At 41.6% G+C, this 15,255-nt stretch overlaps 1 protein-coding gene across 2 annotated transcripts in view; it reads right to left on the bottom strand.

Moving 5' to 3' along the window:
* slco3a1 (solute carrier organic anion transporter family, member 3A1) overlaps positions 1-15,255 on the bottom strand; it is a 102,150-nt gene that overhangs the window by 74,683 nt on the left and 12,212 nt on the right. For both annotated transcript variants that reach the window (XM_034176539.1, XM_034176540.1), the window contains exon 2: positions 275-725. In XM_034176539.1, the coding sequence (XP_034032430.1) occupies positions 275-725 (451 nt within the window). The remainder of the gene's footprint in view (positions 1-274; positions 726-15,255) is intronic.

Here is a 15,255-nt window from a genome sequence, read left to right as displayed (position 1 = left end):
TGGAGTGATGGGCTGTGTATGGTTAAATAGTGCGCGATTCAATAAACCAGGAAATGTGCGTGCATGTGAAATGAAAGCCTGAGTGCTTGTGAACTGGAAATAAAGCCCCAGAAATGCACTAATAGCAGAAACACCACAATAAAAGCACCAGAATGATGTGATCAAAAACTGTGAAAAGTATCAGTTTTTATCTTTTTCTATAACATATTAAATCAAAATAGCATTTTAATAAGTTGTGTTGCTTTACCCATATGACAGTGTGAGCGTGAATCACCTATATAGAGGGAGGAGTCTTTCTTCTTCACATGATCATCAATGTAGGACACACCCAGAGGCTGCACCGGGGTGGCACCAATCCCCAGTAGGACCTGGGCTCCGATCAGCAGCAAGTACATCATGTTTGTGTTGGCCTTATTGGCGCACAGTTTATCCTCTGCCTCCAGTGCGGCTGCATTGCTGCCATTGTAACACACATCCCGACCAAGGTCAGTCCTTTCCCCTATCTCATACTGATTGGTCAGGAACTCCGGTAGAGCTGAGAGAAGGGCGCCGAGAGCCATAACAATACCTCCGCAGCCAATCAGTCGGGGCCGATGTGCTTTGGCCCCGAAGTAGCTGACAAACAGGATGAGCGCCAGGTTACCAATCTCAAAGCTGCTGGCTATCACACCGACGTCAGCACTTTGCAGGTTGAACCGTCGCTCCAGCGTTGTCAGGACACTCACCTGAAAACAGCAGCACATCAACTGGATCATGAGTTGCTCATTAAAGAAAATATGCAAAAGTTTATGTCAAATTTCATTATAAAATAACCTCCACAGTACCCAGCATCCTTCTACATGGATGGAGACTTTGTGTGTGTGTGTGTGTTTATACACTTAATAAAAGTGTATGGAACACATAAATGGACTCCAAATGGACTGGATTTATATAGCGCTTCCCATCTGCATTGGACACTCAAAGCGCTTTACAATAATGCCCACATTCACCCCAAGGTCAGGCTGCTGCTATACAAGGTGCTCACTACACACCGGGAGCAACTAGGGGATTAAGAATCTTGCACAAGGATCCTTAGTGATTTTCTGGACAGGCTGGGATTTGAAACAAGGATCCTCTCGTGTCAAGCCCAACACTTAACCACTAGACCATCACCTCCCCATAACTTGAAATAGAATTTAGGACAATTTTTGTTTTTGCCTTTTGTTACAATGGAAGAAGATGTGAGACCTATATAGGCCCTGAGGCATAATGGATCACAGATTCTGTAATGTGAAGCAGTTGAGAGTCCACAACTCCCTGTAGTTATGACGCCACTTCATCATAGGTTTCTTACCCAGCCAAGATTACCCATTTACAGCTGTGTGGACTGGGACAATGCAGTGGGGCTGCAACTATCCCTTATTTTCATAATCAACTAATCAATCAGTTATTTCTCAATTAGTCGATTAGTTGTCAGGCCCATAAAATAAAAAAAAGTGAAAAATATTGATCAATGTTATCCAGAGCCCAAGGTGACACCTTCACGTCTCGTTTTGTCCACAGCCCAAAGATATTTAGTTTACTCCTTAATAGGGGTAAAGCAGCTTGTAAAATAAAACAGAAAAAATTCACATTTGAGAACCTGAAATAAAACAACTTGGATATTTAACAAACAAAACCCCTCAAAACAATACATCAATAATCAAAATAGCTGTTGATTAATTTGAGTAACTGATTAACTGATGCAGCTCTAGAATGTAGATGAAAAGTCATGTTCAATGAAACAGGAAAGTTTCCTGACCAGGACTGGAACCCATATTGGTAGCCCAGCATTTTATCCCATGAACTACCCGCTCTACAAGTTACCACAAAAGAAATAAACAAAATCACCATCAAGACGATGATCATGAGGTTGACTCCCAATTACAAATCCCAATACAACCATCAATACATAAAACATATAATGAACATTGAACATTTAGTTGAAGTAGAATATTAATTTCAACTCCAGGAATCAACAAGATATGATCGTTTTCCAGGAATTAATGGATTATCGGTGGTGGAAGCTAACCATTTCACCTCAGAGTCTGTGCCTATATGGAGACCACATTCATCAGACACGTTTGGCACCAAGCTCACTTCATCTGCAATTTAACGAAGTGTGCAAGTCCAGGGTGTAGTGGTATAATGTCACATGTTTGAAAATGACAGCTTGGTCAGTAAATAATCTATGCTAGTCTGTTGTCCCTGCACACTATTCATCATCACATGTGATCCCCCCAAAATGTAGCACCAAACTATTCAAAATAAAATTATGAATAACTGGAGTGCCGCGCTCGTAGAGCGCAAACCTCCGCCAACACTGGTTTCCAATTCCAAAAAATTTTACCTTGGAAAAAGTTTTCAAGGTCAAAGTCCTGTTAGAAGGAAGGTTCTCGCCAAGATGTTTTAGCATCTTGGTGAGAACCCCCTTAAAAAGCCAGAGGTTTGGGGGTTGGCTTAGGTGGCCCTGAAGCTTTTGCATTATGGGCTTATAAAGGCCCTTCTTTGTCCGTATAAATATACCAAATATCTCTAGAATTAACTTAATTAGACTATGATATTTTTACCTTTTACATACAGTGTTTCCAAAATATTGGACAATCAGGTACTTAAGCTCACAATAACACTCAAATCATGAGCAACTACATTTATTGAAATTAAAACAGTTACATGTACATTTCTAGAATAGATTGATCATAGAGTGAGGGGGCGCTCCAGTACATATGTGACTCAGCAGTACAGTCCAGTCCACCTGTCTTCGCATTGACTGGTTTGGTTTAGTGATTGTTTTATCGTTCCTGCTTACCCAAGACCAACATATGTCCATCGGGTATTGCAAAGACCTGGTGTCCATCCGTCCATCTGTGCTCACCATAAGTCCAGTTATATTGCTGCCACAGTCTTCAAATTCACAGGGAACATTTTTGGGACACAGACCTTGGACAAGTTCGAAGATGGCTAACCTTGACCTAGTTTAAGAGGTATTTTAAGATGTTAAAATGTCACATTCTATACCTAATTTTATGGCATGATCTCGTGGACGGCGACGTCACTTCCTGCTATTGCTAGGTGCTAACTTCGCTTCATTTTTTGGCTTGAAATAACACATTTCTCATATATTATGTAAAAGCTAGCAAGAAATAAACACTTCTAAAACTGGAAATGCTGTGTTTGTAATTTGTTAACACCTCTGGAAGGATTTACAAAACATTTAGCAGACAGTGTGGTGATGTCACAGGTTGGTAGCAAAACTCTGTTTCGTTTGTGGGTAAGTATGTCCTCTGTCATATTATGTAAAAGTGAGTGAGAAATAAACACTTCTAAAACTGAAAACACTGTTTTTAGAACCTAATAATACCTCTGAAGTGATTTAAAAGACATTTAGCACACATTAGCATCATTTCGTTTTTGAGTGGTGGGGGTGACAGCCAATCAGAGTAGAGCTGCATTGTCAAGTCACAGTCTGGCTACTAGCTGCAAACTCAGTTTTTGGAACCTAATAATTACTTAAACAACTGCAAATTATACAGAACACAATGCTCATACGGCCAAAGGCATTTTAGCATTGCGGTTTTTAAATTTTATTAACGCCTGTGTGTGAGTGAACTGCCAGTGACCCAGCAATGAGGTTTGTGAGAATTTTTACTCACTTGGCTCCAATTTTGAGCGTAACAACACTACTGCTAAACGTTTCTACCCGTCATGGCGTGGAGGAGCAAGGTGAGTTTCTCTCAGACGTAACTTCCTTATTTCTTTACAGACATCGATCACCGGTGACAAACCAGCAGACATCCCTGCCGAGCTCTGTTGACTGAGTGCAAGAAGTAGGAACTGAAATCGAAAAAGAGGGAGAAGAGGTGGATTATGCCGGAGACTGAGCCGTCTCAGGCTTGACTGCCTCCCTTTTCTACAATCCTGCTGTTAAATGTCCAGTGTCTCGGACATAAATTGGAGGAGTTGGAGGGATGGGTTAAATGGAAACCTGGCATTAAAGACACTTGCTTTCTCACCTTTATGGAAACATGGTTGGGTGAGTCGGATGGGGACAAGGACCAAAATATAAGTGGGTTTGGAAGCCCAATCCGTCTGGACCAAGTCCTGAAGATTACCAGGAAAAGCCGCGGAGGAGGAGTGTGACTCTTAATTAACAAAAGGTACTGTAATCCTGTTATGGTGAGAGAATGACTACGTACTTCGGACAATGAATTGCTTGTGTATATCCACCCGTGAGCTAACTAATGTGTCAGCTGCTGTTCAGCTGATAGCCGTTACCCAAAGACTGGATAATATTTGCCTGGAGGCACCCAAGTTTATCGTAAGAAATTTAAACCACAGTGTTTTAGATAAAACTCTTAGATCATATGAACAGCATGTAACCTGTGCTACCACGCAGACGAATACGGTTAGTGATCTTTATTTTGGATTAGTAAATGGAGCATACAGATCCAGGCCCATGCCATCTCTTGGTGCTTCTTACCACAACAGTGTGTTTTTAATGCCTGTGTATAGACTTGCATCTGGACCGGGAGGAGAAGACTGTAAAATCTGGTCAGATGACAGCACATCCTCCCTCCAGGGCTGCTTTGAATATACTAACTGATAATGTTTTTATGATGCTTGTGGTGATATTAATGAATTAGTTGATACAGTGTCTGTTTATGTAGCTTTTTTTGTTGATGTAGTTATCCCAACAAAAAAAGTGGTCCAAATAAACCGTGGGTAACTAAAGAACTAAAAATGTTGTCAACAAAAAGAAAAGGATATTTTATTATGTCCCTAGGGTGAATAAAAAGTCTGCATGCCACAGAGCCTTCTCTTATCATGCACCCGTTTTGTGACTGATCTCTCTATGGCGATAAAACAGTCAAGATTCTGTAGAGACATTCAAGTCCAGACTTAAGACACCTTTATTCTCCCTTTTGTATGGCTAGTATACTGGCATAGTATGCAATTATACTTCCTATCCTTTTAAATTCACTTTTTTAGTAATGGAACAGGTTTCGGCCTCAACTTTATCTAATTCTGGGTCTGTTAGTGAAGCCTAGGGCTAGCGGCCGGCAATCACCTTAGTATGTTCTCTTCTTTCCTGTTGATTTAATGCTGATGAATTATAACTAAGGTGTGGTTTTTCCAGCCGACTGATTCTGCTCATTTTCTCTCTGTCCAAGGTGCGGAGGGAAGTGCGCAGGAGTGGCATCTGTGGACAACAGGACTGACAGTGAGAGGCCACTCCTGAAGCTGACGCAGAAAATGTCTTGAATTCCTGTTTCTGTTTCTTCTGCTCTGTAAAACTTCATAAAAAAACAACCCGAGGTACCTGCAAGAATCCACAGCCTCCACCTCAACTCCCTTGATCAGAACTGGTCACAGTCTTGATCTGGACTTCCCAAAGTCAGTGACCAGCTCCTTTGTCTGTATTCAACAATGGCTGTGTCATCTGTGAACTTCTGGATGGGACACAGTGCAGAGTTGTAGCAGAAGTCTAAGGTGTGCAGGGTAAAGAAAAAGGGCCAGCACCGTGCCTTGAGGTGCTCTGGTGCTGCTGATCACAGTGTTAGACATGGTGTCCCTCAGCCTGACATACTGCTGCCTGTCAGTGAGGTAGCTGGAGATCCAAGTGACCATGCAGGGGTCCCCTCGCATCCTGTTCAGTTTGTCCTGGAGCACAAGGGGCTGGATTTATGTTGACAACACTCAAGACGTCCAAGAAGAGAATCCTCAGTGCGCTGCTTCCCTAATCCAGGTGCAAGTGAACTCTGTGTACCAGGTAGAGGATGATATCCTCCACACCAACACCTGCCTAATACGCAAACTCCAGACAATCCTGGACATGTTGCATCTGGGGTTTGAGAAGGGTAAGGAAGAGCTGCTCCCACGGCTTCATCAGATGTGAAGTGAGTGCCACTGACCAGAAGTCATTCAGCTCACTGGGCCGGTTCTTCTTAGGAACTGGAACGATGCATGATGTCTTCCAGAGAGTGGACACTCTCCTTAGCTGCAGGCTCAGGCTGAAGATACATTGTAGGAGTTCTCCCAGTTCAGTCACGCAGGTCTTCAGTAGTTGGGGACACACCTTGTCTGGACCTGTAGTTTTCCTGGGATGAAGCTTCCTCAGCTGTCGTCTGATCTGGTCCACAGTGATGTACGGAGGAGGTTGTGTTGAGGTGGACGAGTAGGAGGGGCTGCTGTGATGTCTGGGGGGAGTTGGGCTGAGGGAAGGAGAGATGTTTGCAGTGTGGGAGAGGGTGGGGGGGGTGGGGTGGGGGACTGGTTGAAGAAGTTGTTAAGTTGTCCCATGATCATTCATGTTCCAACATTTCTATTGGACGTGCACTTGGCCAAACAGTGCTGTCTTTTTAAATGTCATTTTTTCCAGTGCTGAGTTACTAAGTGCCGACATGTTCCACAGTGTCGCTCCTCCCTGCCAGCAGGCCTGTGTGTGATTAGCTGGGCACAGCAACATTTATTCCGTTGGCATCAGTGAGAACGGTTCATCACAAGCTTATCTTTCCTTTTACAGCTGCAATCGACATGAGAGTCAGACCATTCTGGCAAATTCCAGCACAAATATATGAGTCTTCTTCAGTGCCCTGCTTTCATTTTAACCCCTTAACGCCTACTGTCGCATATATGCAACAATATTTGACTCAAATATGCAACATACCAAATTGACCAGTATGCCTGTTGTCGCAAATTTACAACATGCCAGTATTATTAGTATAACATTATAACATACATTATTACCAAAATTACTATTTATTTTTTTGTGCAAAAGTGAAATTAATAATAACATTATTTACCATCTACTTAAAAGGCAAAAACACACACAAAACTTTTTTTTATATACAGCTATATAAATTCAGGCATTAAGGGGTTAAAGGTCTCATCTTTGAAGTGGTTTCATATTAAGGAAAAAAAACTACTTATTTCAGAAATATGAGTTTTTGAAATGTTTGATAACTGTTTCTTTAATGTAATTTCATAGACTTAATTAAATATGACTACACCCACCAAAACCTCTAAGACAAGAGCTTTCCCTGGAACGACTCCCCATGAAGCTGCCGAAGACAGCTTCCTTGGAGCTATAATCACACGGGTGCACACAGATCTTTAACACTCAAGAACTGGTTGTAGTACTTTACAGTATTTTTTTTCCCAGTGTTGCTTAGCTGCACTTATTTCAGACTTCAAATGTTTACAATACGCCTCTACAAGTGAGCAAAGTTAATATAATCAGAATATTTAAAGCTACAGTCAAATCAAATCAAATCAATTTCATTTATATAGCGCCAAATCACAACAAACAGTTGCCCCAAGGCGCTTCATATTGCAAGGCAAAGCCATACAATAATTACAGAAAAACCCCAACTGTCAAAACGATCCCCTGTGAGCAAGCACTTGGCGACAGTGGGAAGGAAAAACTCCCTTTTAACAGGAAGAAACCTCCAGCAGAACCAGGCTCAGGGAGGGGCAGTCTTCTGCTGGGACTGGTTGGGGCTGAGGGAGAGAACCAGGAAAAAGACATGCTGTGGAGGGGAGCAGAGATCAATCACTAATGATTAAATGCAGAGTGGTGCATACAGAGCAAAAAGAGAAAGAACCACTCAGTGCATCATGGGAACACCCAGCAGTCTAAGTCTATAGCAGCATAACTAAGGGATGGTTCAGGGTCACCTGATCCAGCCCTAACTATAAGCTTTAGCAAAAAGGAAAGTTTTAAGCCTAATCTTAAAAGTAAAGAGGGTGTCTGTCTCCCTGATCCGAATTGGGAGCTGGTTCCAGAGGAGAGGAGCCTGAAAGGTGAAGGCTCTGCCTCCCGTTCTACTCTTACAAACCGTACGAACTACAAGTAAGCCTGCAGTCTGAGAGCGAAGCGCTCTATTGGGGTGATATGATACTATGAGGTCCCTAATTAAGATGGGACCTGATTATTCAAAACCTTATAAGTAAGAAGAAGAATTTTAAATTCTATTCTAGAATTAACAGGAAGCCAATGAAGAAAGGCCAATATTGGTGAGATATGCTCTCTCCTTCTAGTCCCTGTCAGTACTCTAGCTGCAGCATTTTGAATTAACTGAAGGCTTTTCAGGAAACTTTTAGGACAACCTGATAATAATGAATTACAATAGTCCAGCCTAGAGGAAATAAATGCATGAATTAGTTTTTCAGCATCACTCAGACAAGACCTTTCTAATTTTAGAGATATTGTGCAAATGCAAAAAAGCAGTCCTACATATTTGTTTAATATGCGCATTGAATGACATATCCTGATCAAAAATGACTCCAAGATTTCTCACAGTATTACTAGAGGTCAGGGTAATGCCATCCAGAGTAAGGATCTGGTTAGACACCATGTTTCTAAGATTTGTGGGGCCAAGTACAATAACTTTAGTTTTATCTGAGTTTAAAAGCAGGAAATTAGAGGTCATCCATGTCTTTATGTCTGTAAGACAATCCTGCAGTTTAGCTAATTGGTGTGTGTCCTCTGGCTTCATGGATAGATAAAGCTGAGTATCATCTGCATAACAATGAAAATTTAAGCAATGCTGTCTAATAATACTGCCTAAGGGAAGCATGTATAAAGTGAATAAAATTGGTCCTAGCACAGAACCTTGTGGAACTCCATAATTAACCTTAGTCCGTGAAGAAGATTCCCCATTTACATGAACAAATTGTAATCTATTAGATAAATATGATTCAAACCACCGCAGCGCAGTGCCTTTAATACCTATGGCATGCTCTAATCTCTAATAAAATTTTATGGTCAACAGTATCAAAAGCAGCACTGAGGTCTAACAGAACAAGCACCGAGATGAGTCCACTGTCTGAGGCCATAAGAAGATCATTTGTAACCTTCACTAATGCTGTTTCTGTACTATGATGAATTCTAAACCCTGACTGAAACTCTTCAAATAGACCATTCCTCTGCAGATGATCAGTTAGCTGTTTTACAACTACCCTTTCAAGAATCTTTGAGAGAAAAGGAAGGTTGGAGATTGGCCTATAATTAGCTAAGATAGCTGGGTCAAGTGATGGCTTTTTAAGTAATGGTTTAATTACTGCCACCTTAAAAGCCTGTGGTACATCGCCAACTAATAAAGACAGATTGATCATATTTAAGATCGAAGCATTAATTAATGGTAGGGCTTCCTTGAGCAGCCTGGTAGGAATGGAGTCTAATAGACATGTTGATGGTTTGGAGGAAGTAACTAATGAAAATAACTCGGAACAATCGGAGAGAAAGAGTCTAACCAAATACCGGCATCACTGAAATGACACAAAACTAAAGTCATTTCAAATGGCAACTTTCTGGCTTTAAGAAACACTATAAGAAATCAAGAAAAAAAGATTGTGGCAGTCAGTAACGGTTACTTTTTTAGACCAAGCAGAGGAAAAAAATATGGAATCACTCAATTCTGAGGAAAAAATTATGGAATCACCCTGTAAATTTTCATCCCCAAAACTAACACCTGCATCATATCAGATCTGCTCGTTAGTCTGCATCTAAAAAGGAGTGAACACACCTTGGAGAGCTGTTGCACCAAGTGGACTGACATGAATCATGGCTCCAACATAAGAGATGTCAATTGGAACAAAGGAGAGGATTACGGGTTATCTGCTTTAAGCTGCGAGTTTGTGAGTTATACCACGGAGTCAGGCTACACAGTGTGTAGGATTTAGTGTCATCTTGTGATGAGGTTGCATATTGCATTTGTTATTGGTTGGCACTAGTTTGTTTCCCTTCATATTTTCAATTGTCTGATGATGGGAATTCATGCTCTCTTGCCTTCTCTTGTGATAAGCAACATGGATATGGGGTTGACAGATTATCAAACTGAGGTCGACAGATTATCAGTGTTGATAATCTGCCAGGCAGATAATCATTCAACCCCAAATATATATGATCCTCCATTTCAGAAAACCTACATTAGCACCCAGTAGATAGTGTACAGGGTAGCAACCACTGATTCCTCTTCCGTCTTTTGGCCATGCAGCATAATAAGTATATCCCAAGTATGGGTGACTGTATCAACATGGTGATGCAACATGATGAACTCCATGAAAACACATAAATTTATTGCTGTTGGTAATTATACATTAATGATGAATAATAATAGTTACCTTAGTGTGAGTGCGACTGATTGCATCAGCGCATCGCATCAGAGCACAGCTCGTTTGAACTATTGTAACGAGATGTTAAATCTATCAAACATACTTTCGCAGCTGCACACAGGAAGGGATGAAAATGCAACCGTTTTACCAAGCCATTACAATATAAGCATTACAAATAATTACCTTTTTAGACTGTTCCAAATATGTTCTCCACCTCGTTGAGCGTACACGTGTGAGAAAGAGGAAAAGCTGCAGTTGCAACAGCCCTCTGTGATTCCAGAAGCAATTAGAAGCGTTTTCAACTTCCAACTTGCAGAGAAAATGATTAATCCCCTACGAAATAATTATTTTAAATACACAGCGTCCAGCGCACAATGCGTGGCATCCAGTGGAACAAAGCACAGCATCCAACTGGGAACACAGCAGGTGGGATCGTCACGAGTGCACAGATCAAAGTCGTACAAGTGTCACAGCACCTTAAGGTCCTTCTCCCTTATCTCTCAGTTTAGACGAGCGGCCAGCTCTAGGAAGAGTCCTGGTGGATCCGAACTTCTTCCATTTACGGATGATGGAGGCCACTGTACCCTTCCCCAGATTTGTGCCTCAACACAATCCTGTCTCTGAGGTCTACAGACAATTCCTTTGACTTCATGCTTGCTTTGTGCTCTGACATGTACTGTCAACTGTGGGACCTTATATGTAAACAGGCGTGTGCCTTTTCAAATCATGTCCAATCAACTGAATTTACCCCAGGTGGACTCCAGTTAAGCTGAAGAAACTTCTCAAGGAGGATCAGTGGAAACAGGATGCACCTAAGCTGAATTTTGAGCTTCATGGCAAAGACTGTGAATACTTACGTACATGTGATTTTTATTTTTAATAAATCTCCAAAAATCTCAAAAACCTTTTTTCACATTGTCATTATAGGGTATTGTGTGTAGAATGTTGATGAAAAAAAAAAAGAATTTCATTCATTTAGGAATATGGCTGTAACATATTAAAATGTGGAAGACGTGAGGTGCTGTGAATACTTTCCAGATGCACCAGTCTGTGGTGGTATGCACCCCTAAAGCTGGGTTGCAAAGAAGAACCTTTATTTTTTATTTATTTAGAGTTTATTTTCAGACTGTCACTGATGACCTGACCGAGGAGTGCAATTTTATTTGTTCAAATCCCATGTTTGTTACGTTAGCAACTTTAACATACACTCAACAAAAATATAAACGCAACACTTTTGGTTTTGCTCCCATTTTGTATGAGATGAACTCAAAGATCTAAAACTTTTTCCACATACACAATATCACCATTTCCCTCAAATATTGTTCACAAACCAGTCTAAATGTGATAGTGAGCACTTCTCCTTTGCTGAGATAATCCATCCCACCTCACAGGTGTGCCATATCAAGATGCCGATTAGACACCATGATTAGTGCACAGGTGTGCCTTAGACTGCCCACAATAAAAGGCCACTCTGAAAGGTGCAGTTTTATCACACAGCACAATGCCACAGATGTCGTGAGATTTGAGGGAGCGTGCAATTGGCATGCTGACAGCAGGAATGTCAACCAGAGCTGTTGCTCGTGTATTGAATGTTCATTTCTCTACCATTAGCCATCTCCAAAGGCGTTTCAGAGAATTTGGCAGTACATCCAACCAGCCTCACAACAGCAGACCACGTGTAACCAACCAGCCCAGGACCTCCACATCCAGCATGTTCACCTCCAAGATCGTCTGAGACCAGCCACTCTGACAGCTGCTGAAACAATCGGTTTGCATAACCAAAGAATTTCTGCACAAACTGTCAGAAACCGTCTCAGGGAAGCTCATCTGCATGCTCGTCGTCCTCATCGGGGTCTCGATCTGACTCCAGTTCGTCGTCGTAACCGACTTGAGTGGGCAAATGCTCACATTCGCTGGCGTTTGGCACATTGGAGAGGTGTTCTCTTCACGGATGAATCCCGGTTCACACTGTTCAGGGCAGATGGCAGACAGCGTGTGTGGCGTCGTGTGGGTGAGCGGTTTTCTGATGTCAATGTTGTGGATCGAGTGGCCCATGGTGGCGGTGGGGTTATGGTATGGGCAGGCGTCTGTTATGGACGAAGAACACAGGTGCATTTTATTGATGGCATTTTGAATGCACAGAGACACCGTGACGACATCCTGAGGCCCATTGTTGTGCCATACATACAAGAACATCACCTCATGTTGCAGCAGGATAATGCACGGCCCCATGTTGCAAGGATCTGTACACAATTCTTGGAAGCTGAAAATGTCCCAGTTCTTGCATGGCCGGCATACTCACCGGACATGTCACCCATTGAGCATGTTTGGGATGCTCTGGACCGGCGTATACGACAGCGTGTACCAGTTCCTGCCAATATCCAGCAACTTCGCACAGCCATTGAAGAGGAGTGGACCAACATTCCACAGGCCACAATTGACAACCTGATCAACTCTATGCGAAGGAGATGTGTTGCACTGCATGAGGCAAATGGTGGTTACACCAGATACTGACTGGTATCCCCCCCCAATAAAACAAAACTGCACCTTTCAGAGTGGCCTTTTATTGTGGGCAGTCTAAGGCACACCTGTGCACTAATCATGGTGTCTAATCAGCATCTTGATATGACACACCTGTGAGGTGGGATGGATTATCTCAGCAAAGGAGAAGTGCTCACTATCACAGATTTAGACTGGTTTGTGAACAATATTTGAGGGAAATGGTGATATTGTGTATGTGGAAAAAGTTTTAGATCTTTGAGTTCATCTCATACAAAATGGGAGCAAAACCAAAAGTGTTGCGTTTATATTTTTGTTGAGTGTATATCAAAGCATAGCTGACATTAGCTCCACTCCACAATAACTCCCAACAATCCAACATTACTGAGGCAATAATCTGGTCATAACTTTTACAACCCCACCAAAGCCACCAATCAAGAAAATCAATGTCCAGTCAAAAATGTGCTTTAACAACAGGAAACCCCCAAATCAGCGTCACTCTGTTAGCTTTGCTCGGAAACTCGAGAAAGGTGTGAATTCCTCCCACTCAGGTCACGCAGGGTCTTGCCAACGTGCCACCTGTTTAGCCATTTATTTTTAGCCGTACATTAAATAGTACAGAAGAGCAAATCTGAATAGTCTGTTAAATGTGCAATAAAACATTTTAAATATGCCCAGACAGAGCCCAGTGACCCTGTTTCTCCTGGCGTTGTGCTTGGCATGACTTCAGTGTGGAAACATTCTCTCTTCACACAATGGAGCCTCTGTGTATCAGCACAACTATAACCCTCAGTTAGACAACCTTTTTTCTCAACAAGTTCCTCACTTTCAGATGACGACACAAGATACTAGCATTAGCAGTTACTGTTCCCCACTCGAGTCCAGCAGGTCATGGTAATGGGACTATAAGCTCGTTTGCCAACTGCCATAAGATGAAGAAGTTTGTAGACTCCATGCTCTGCAGAAAACAGTTTATGGTGGTTTTACAGCAAAGTTCACAGACTTTACGCCACTAAATGGGAGCTCACTTTGAAATGCAGTATGAGGATGTGACGGATTATACAAATAAGATTAGTTATCAATATAGAGTGGTTTAAAGTAAGTATTGAATATGTCACCGCTTTTCTCAGTAAATATATTTATAAAGGTGCTTTTGACATAAAATGTTGTGGGGTTGTTACCGACATCTGATGTCAATAACAACCCAAGTAATCTACACATACAAAGAAATCAAACCACAGATGTCCATAAATTAAAGTTATGCGTAATAAAGTGAAATGATGCATGAAATAAAGTATTGAACACCTGAAGAAGGGGAGGTGTAAATAAGCATGAAAAGCCAAGACACCAGCTGAAAACTATCAGAAATTAAAAAGTAATCCTGCCCCTTATCAGTGCAAATTAATATCAGTTGGCTCAGTCTCAACTGATGGCCTATAAAAAGTGTCTCATTCCCAAGGTGTCACACAAGAAACATCTCATTAGCTTCTCAACCTTATTGTTGCAAAACATACTGATGGCTTTTGTTACAGAAGGATTTCTAAACTTCTGAATAGTAGAGAAGCTTGAATCTTTGACTGGACTGGACTTCTCGAGAAGAACTTCTTCTCTACAAGAGTCAAGACAGAAGTCAGACTACCAGAGCATGAAATTTAGCTGAGGAAACTTCTGCGATTAGAAGCAAAACGTCCTCGCATCAAGCTACCCAGTCCAGTCAAAGATTCAAGCTTCTTTACTATGGAAACCACCTGGACAACAGAGCCTTCACCTAAACTTCTAAATGTTTCAGTGAGCACTGTTGGTGCCATATTCTGAAGGTGGAAAGAACATAATTTCACCATGGCCAGGTGCTCCTCACACGATTTCTGACAGAGGACTGAAAACAATTATTAAAAGTGTTGTCCAAGAGCCAAGGACAAATTATGGAGAGCTCAACCACCACGGCCTGTGTACATGCTCACCACACTTGTTTAAGATTGTTAAATGTGTGCTGCATAACATTTAGGCAGGCCTGTGAAATACTGAGAGAATATAGTCTGGTCAGATGAGACCAAAAATGAATTCTTTGGATGCCATAATACACACCATAAATGGCACTGCAAATCACCCCAAAAAATACCACACCAGCAGTGACGTTTGAAGGTGCAATTATCATGGTGTGAGGCTGTTTTTCAGCATATGCACTGACAAACTTCATATAATAGAAAAAAGGATGAATGAAAAAATGTGCCGAGACATTCTTGGTAAAAATCTGCTGCCACCTACCAGGATGATGAAAATGAAACAAGGGTGGAAATTTCAGCAAGACAGTGATCCCAAACACACAGCTGGTTTCAATGAATGAAAATAAAGCTGCTAGAATGGCCCAGCCAATCATCTGACTTGAATCCAATCGAAAAGTTATGGAAAGAACTAAAGATCAGAGTTCATAGAAGAGGTCCATGGAACCTTCGAGATTCAAAGACTGTTTGTGTGGAAGAATGGGCCAAAATCACACCTGAGCAATGTATACAACTAGTTTCTACACACAAGAGGCCTCTTGAAGCTATCATTACCAACAAAGGCTTTTGTATAAAGTATTATGTAAATTTTAGTAAGCGTGTTCAATATTTTTTTTCTCAG

This window comes from Thalassophryne amazonica, chromosome 8, assembly GCF_902500255.1.
Source record: "Thalassophryne amazonica chromosome 8, fThaAma1.1, whole genome shotgun sequence".
Taxonomy (NCBI): Eukaryota; Metazoa; Chordata; class Actinopteri; order Batrachoidiformes; family Batrachoididae; genus Thalassophryne; species Thalassophryne amazonica.
This window is presented reverse-complemented; position numbering and strand designations above follow the sequence as displayed.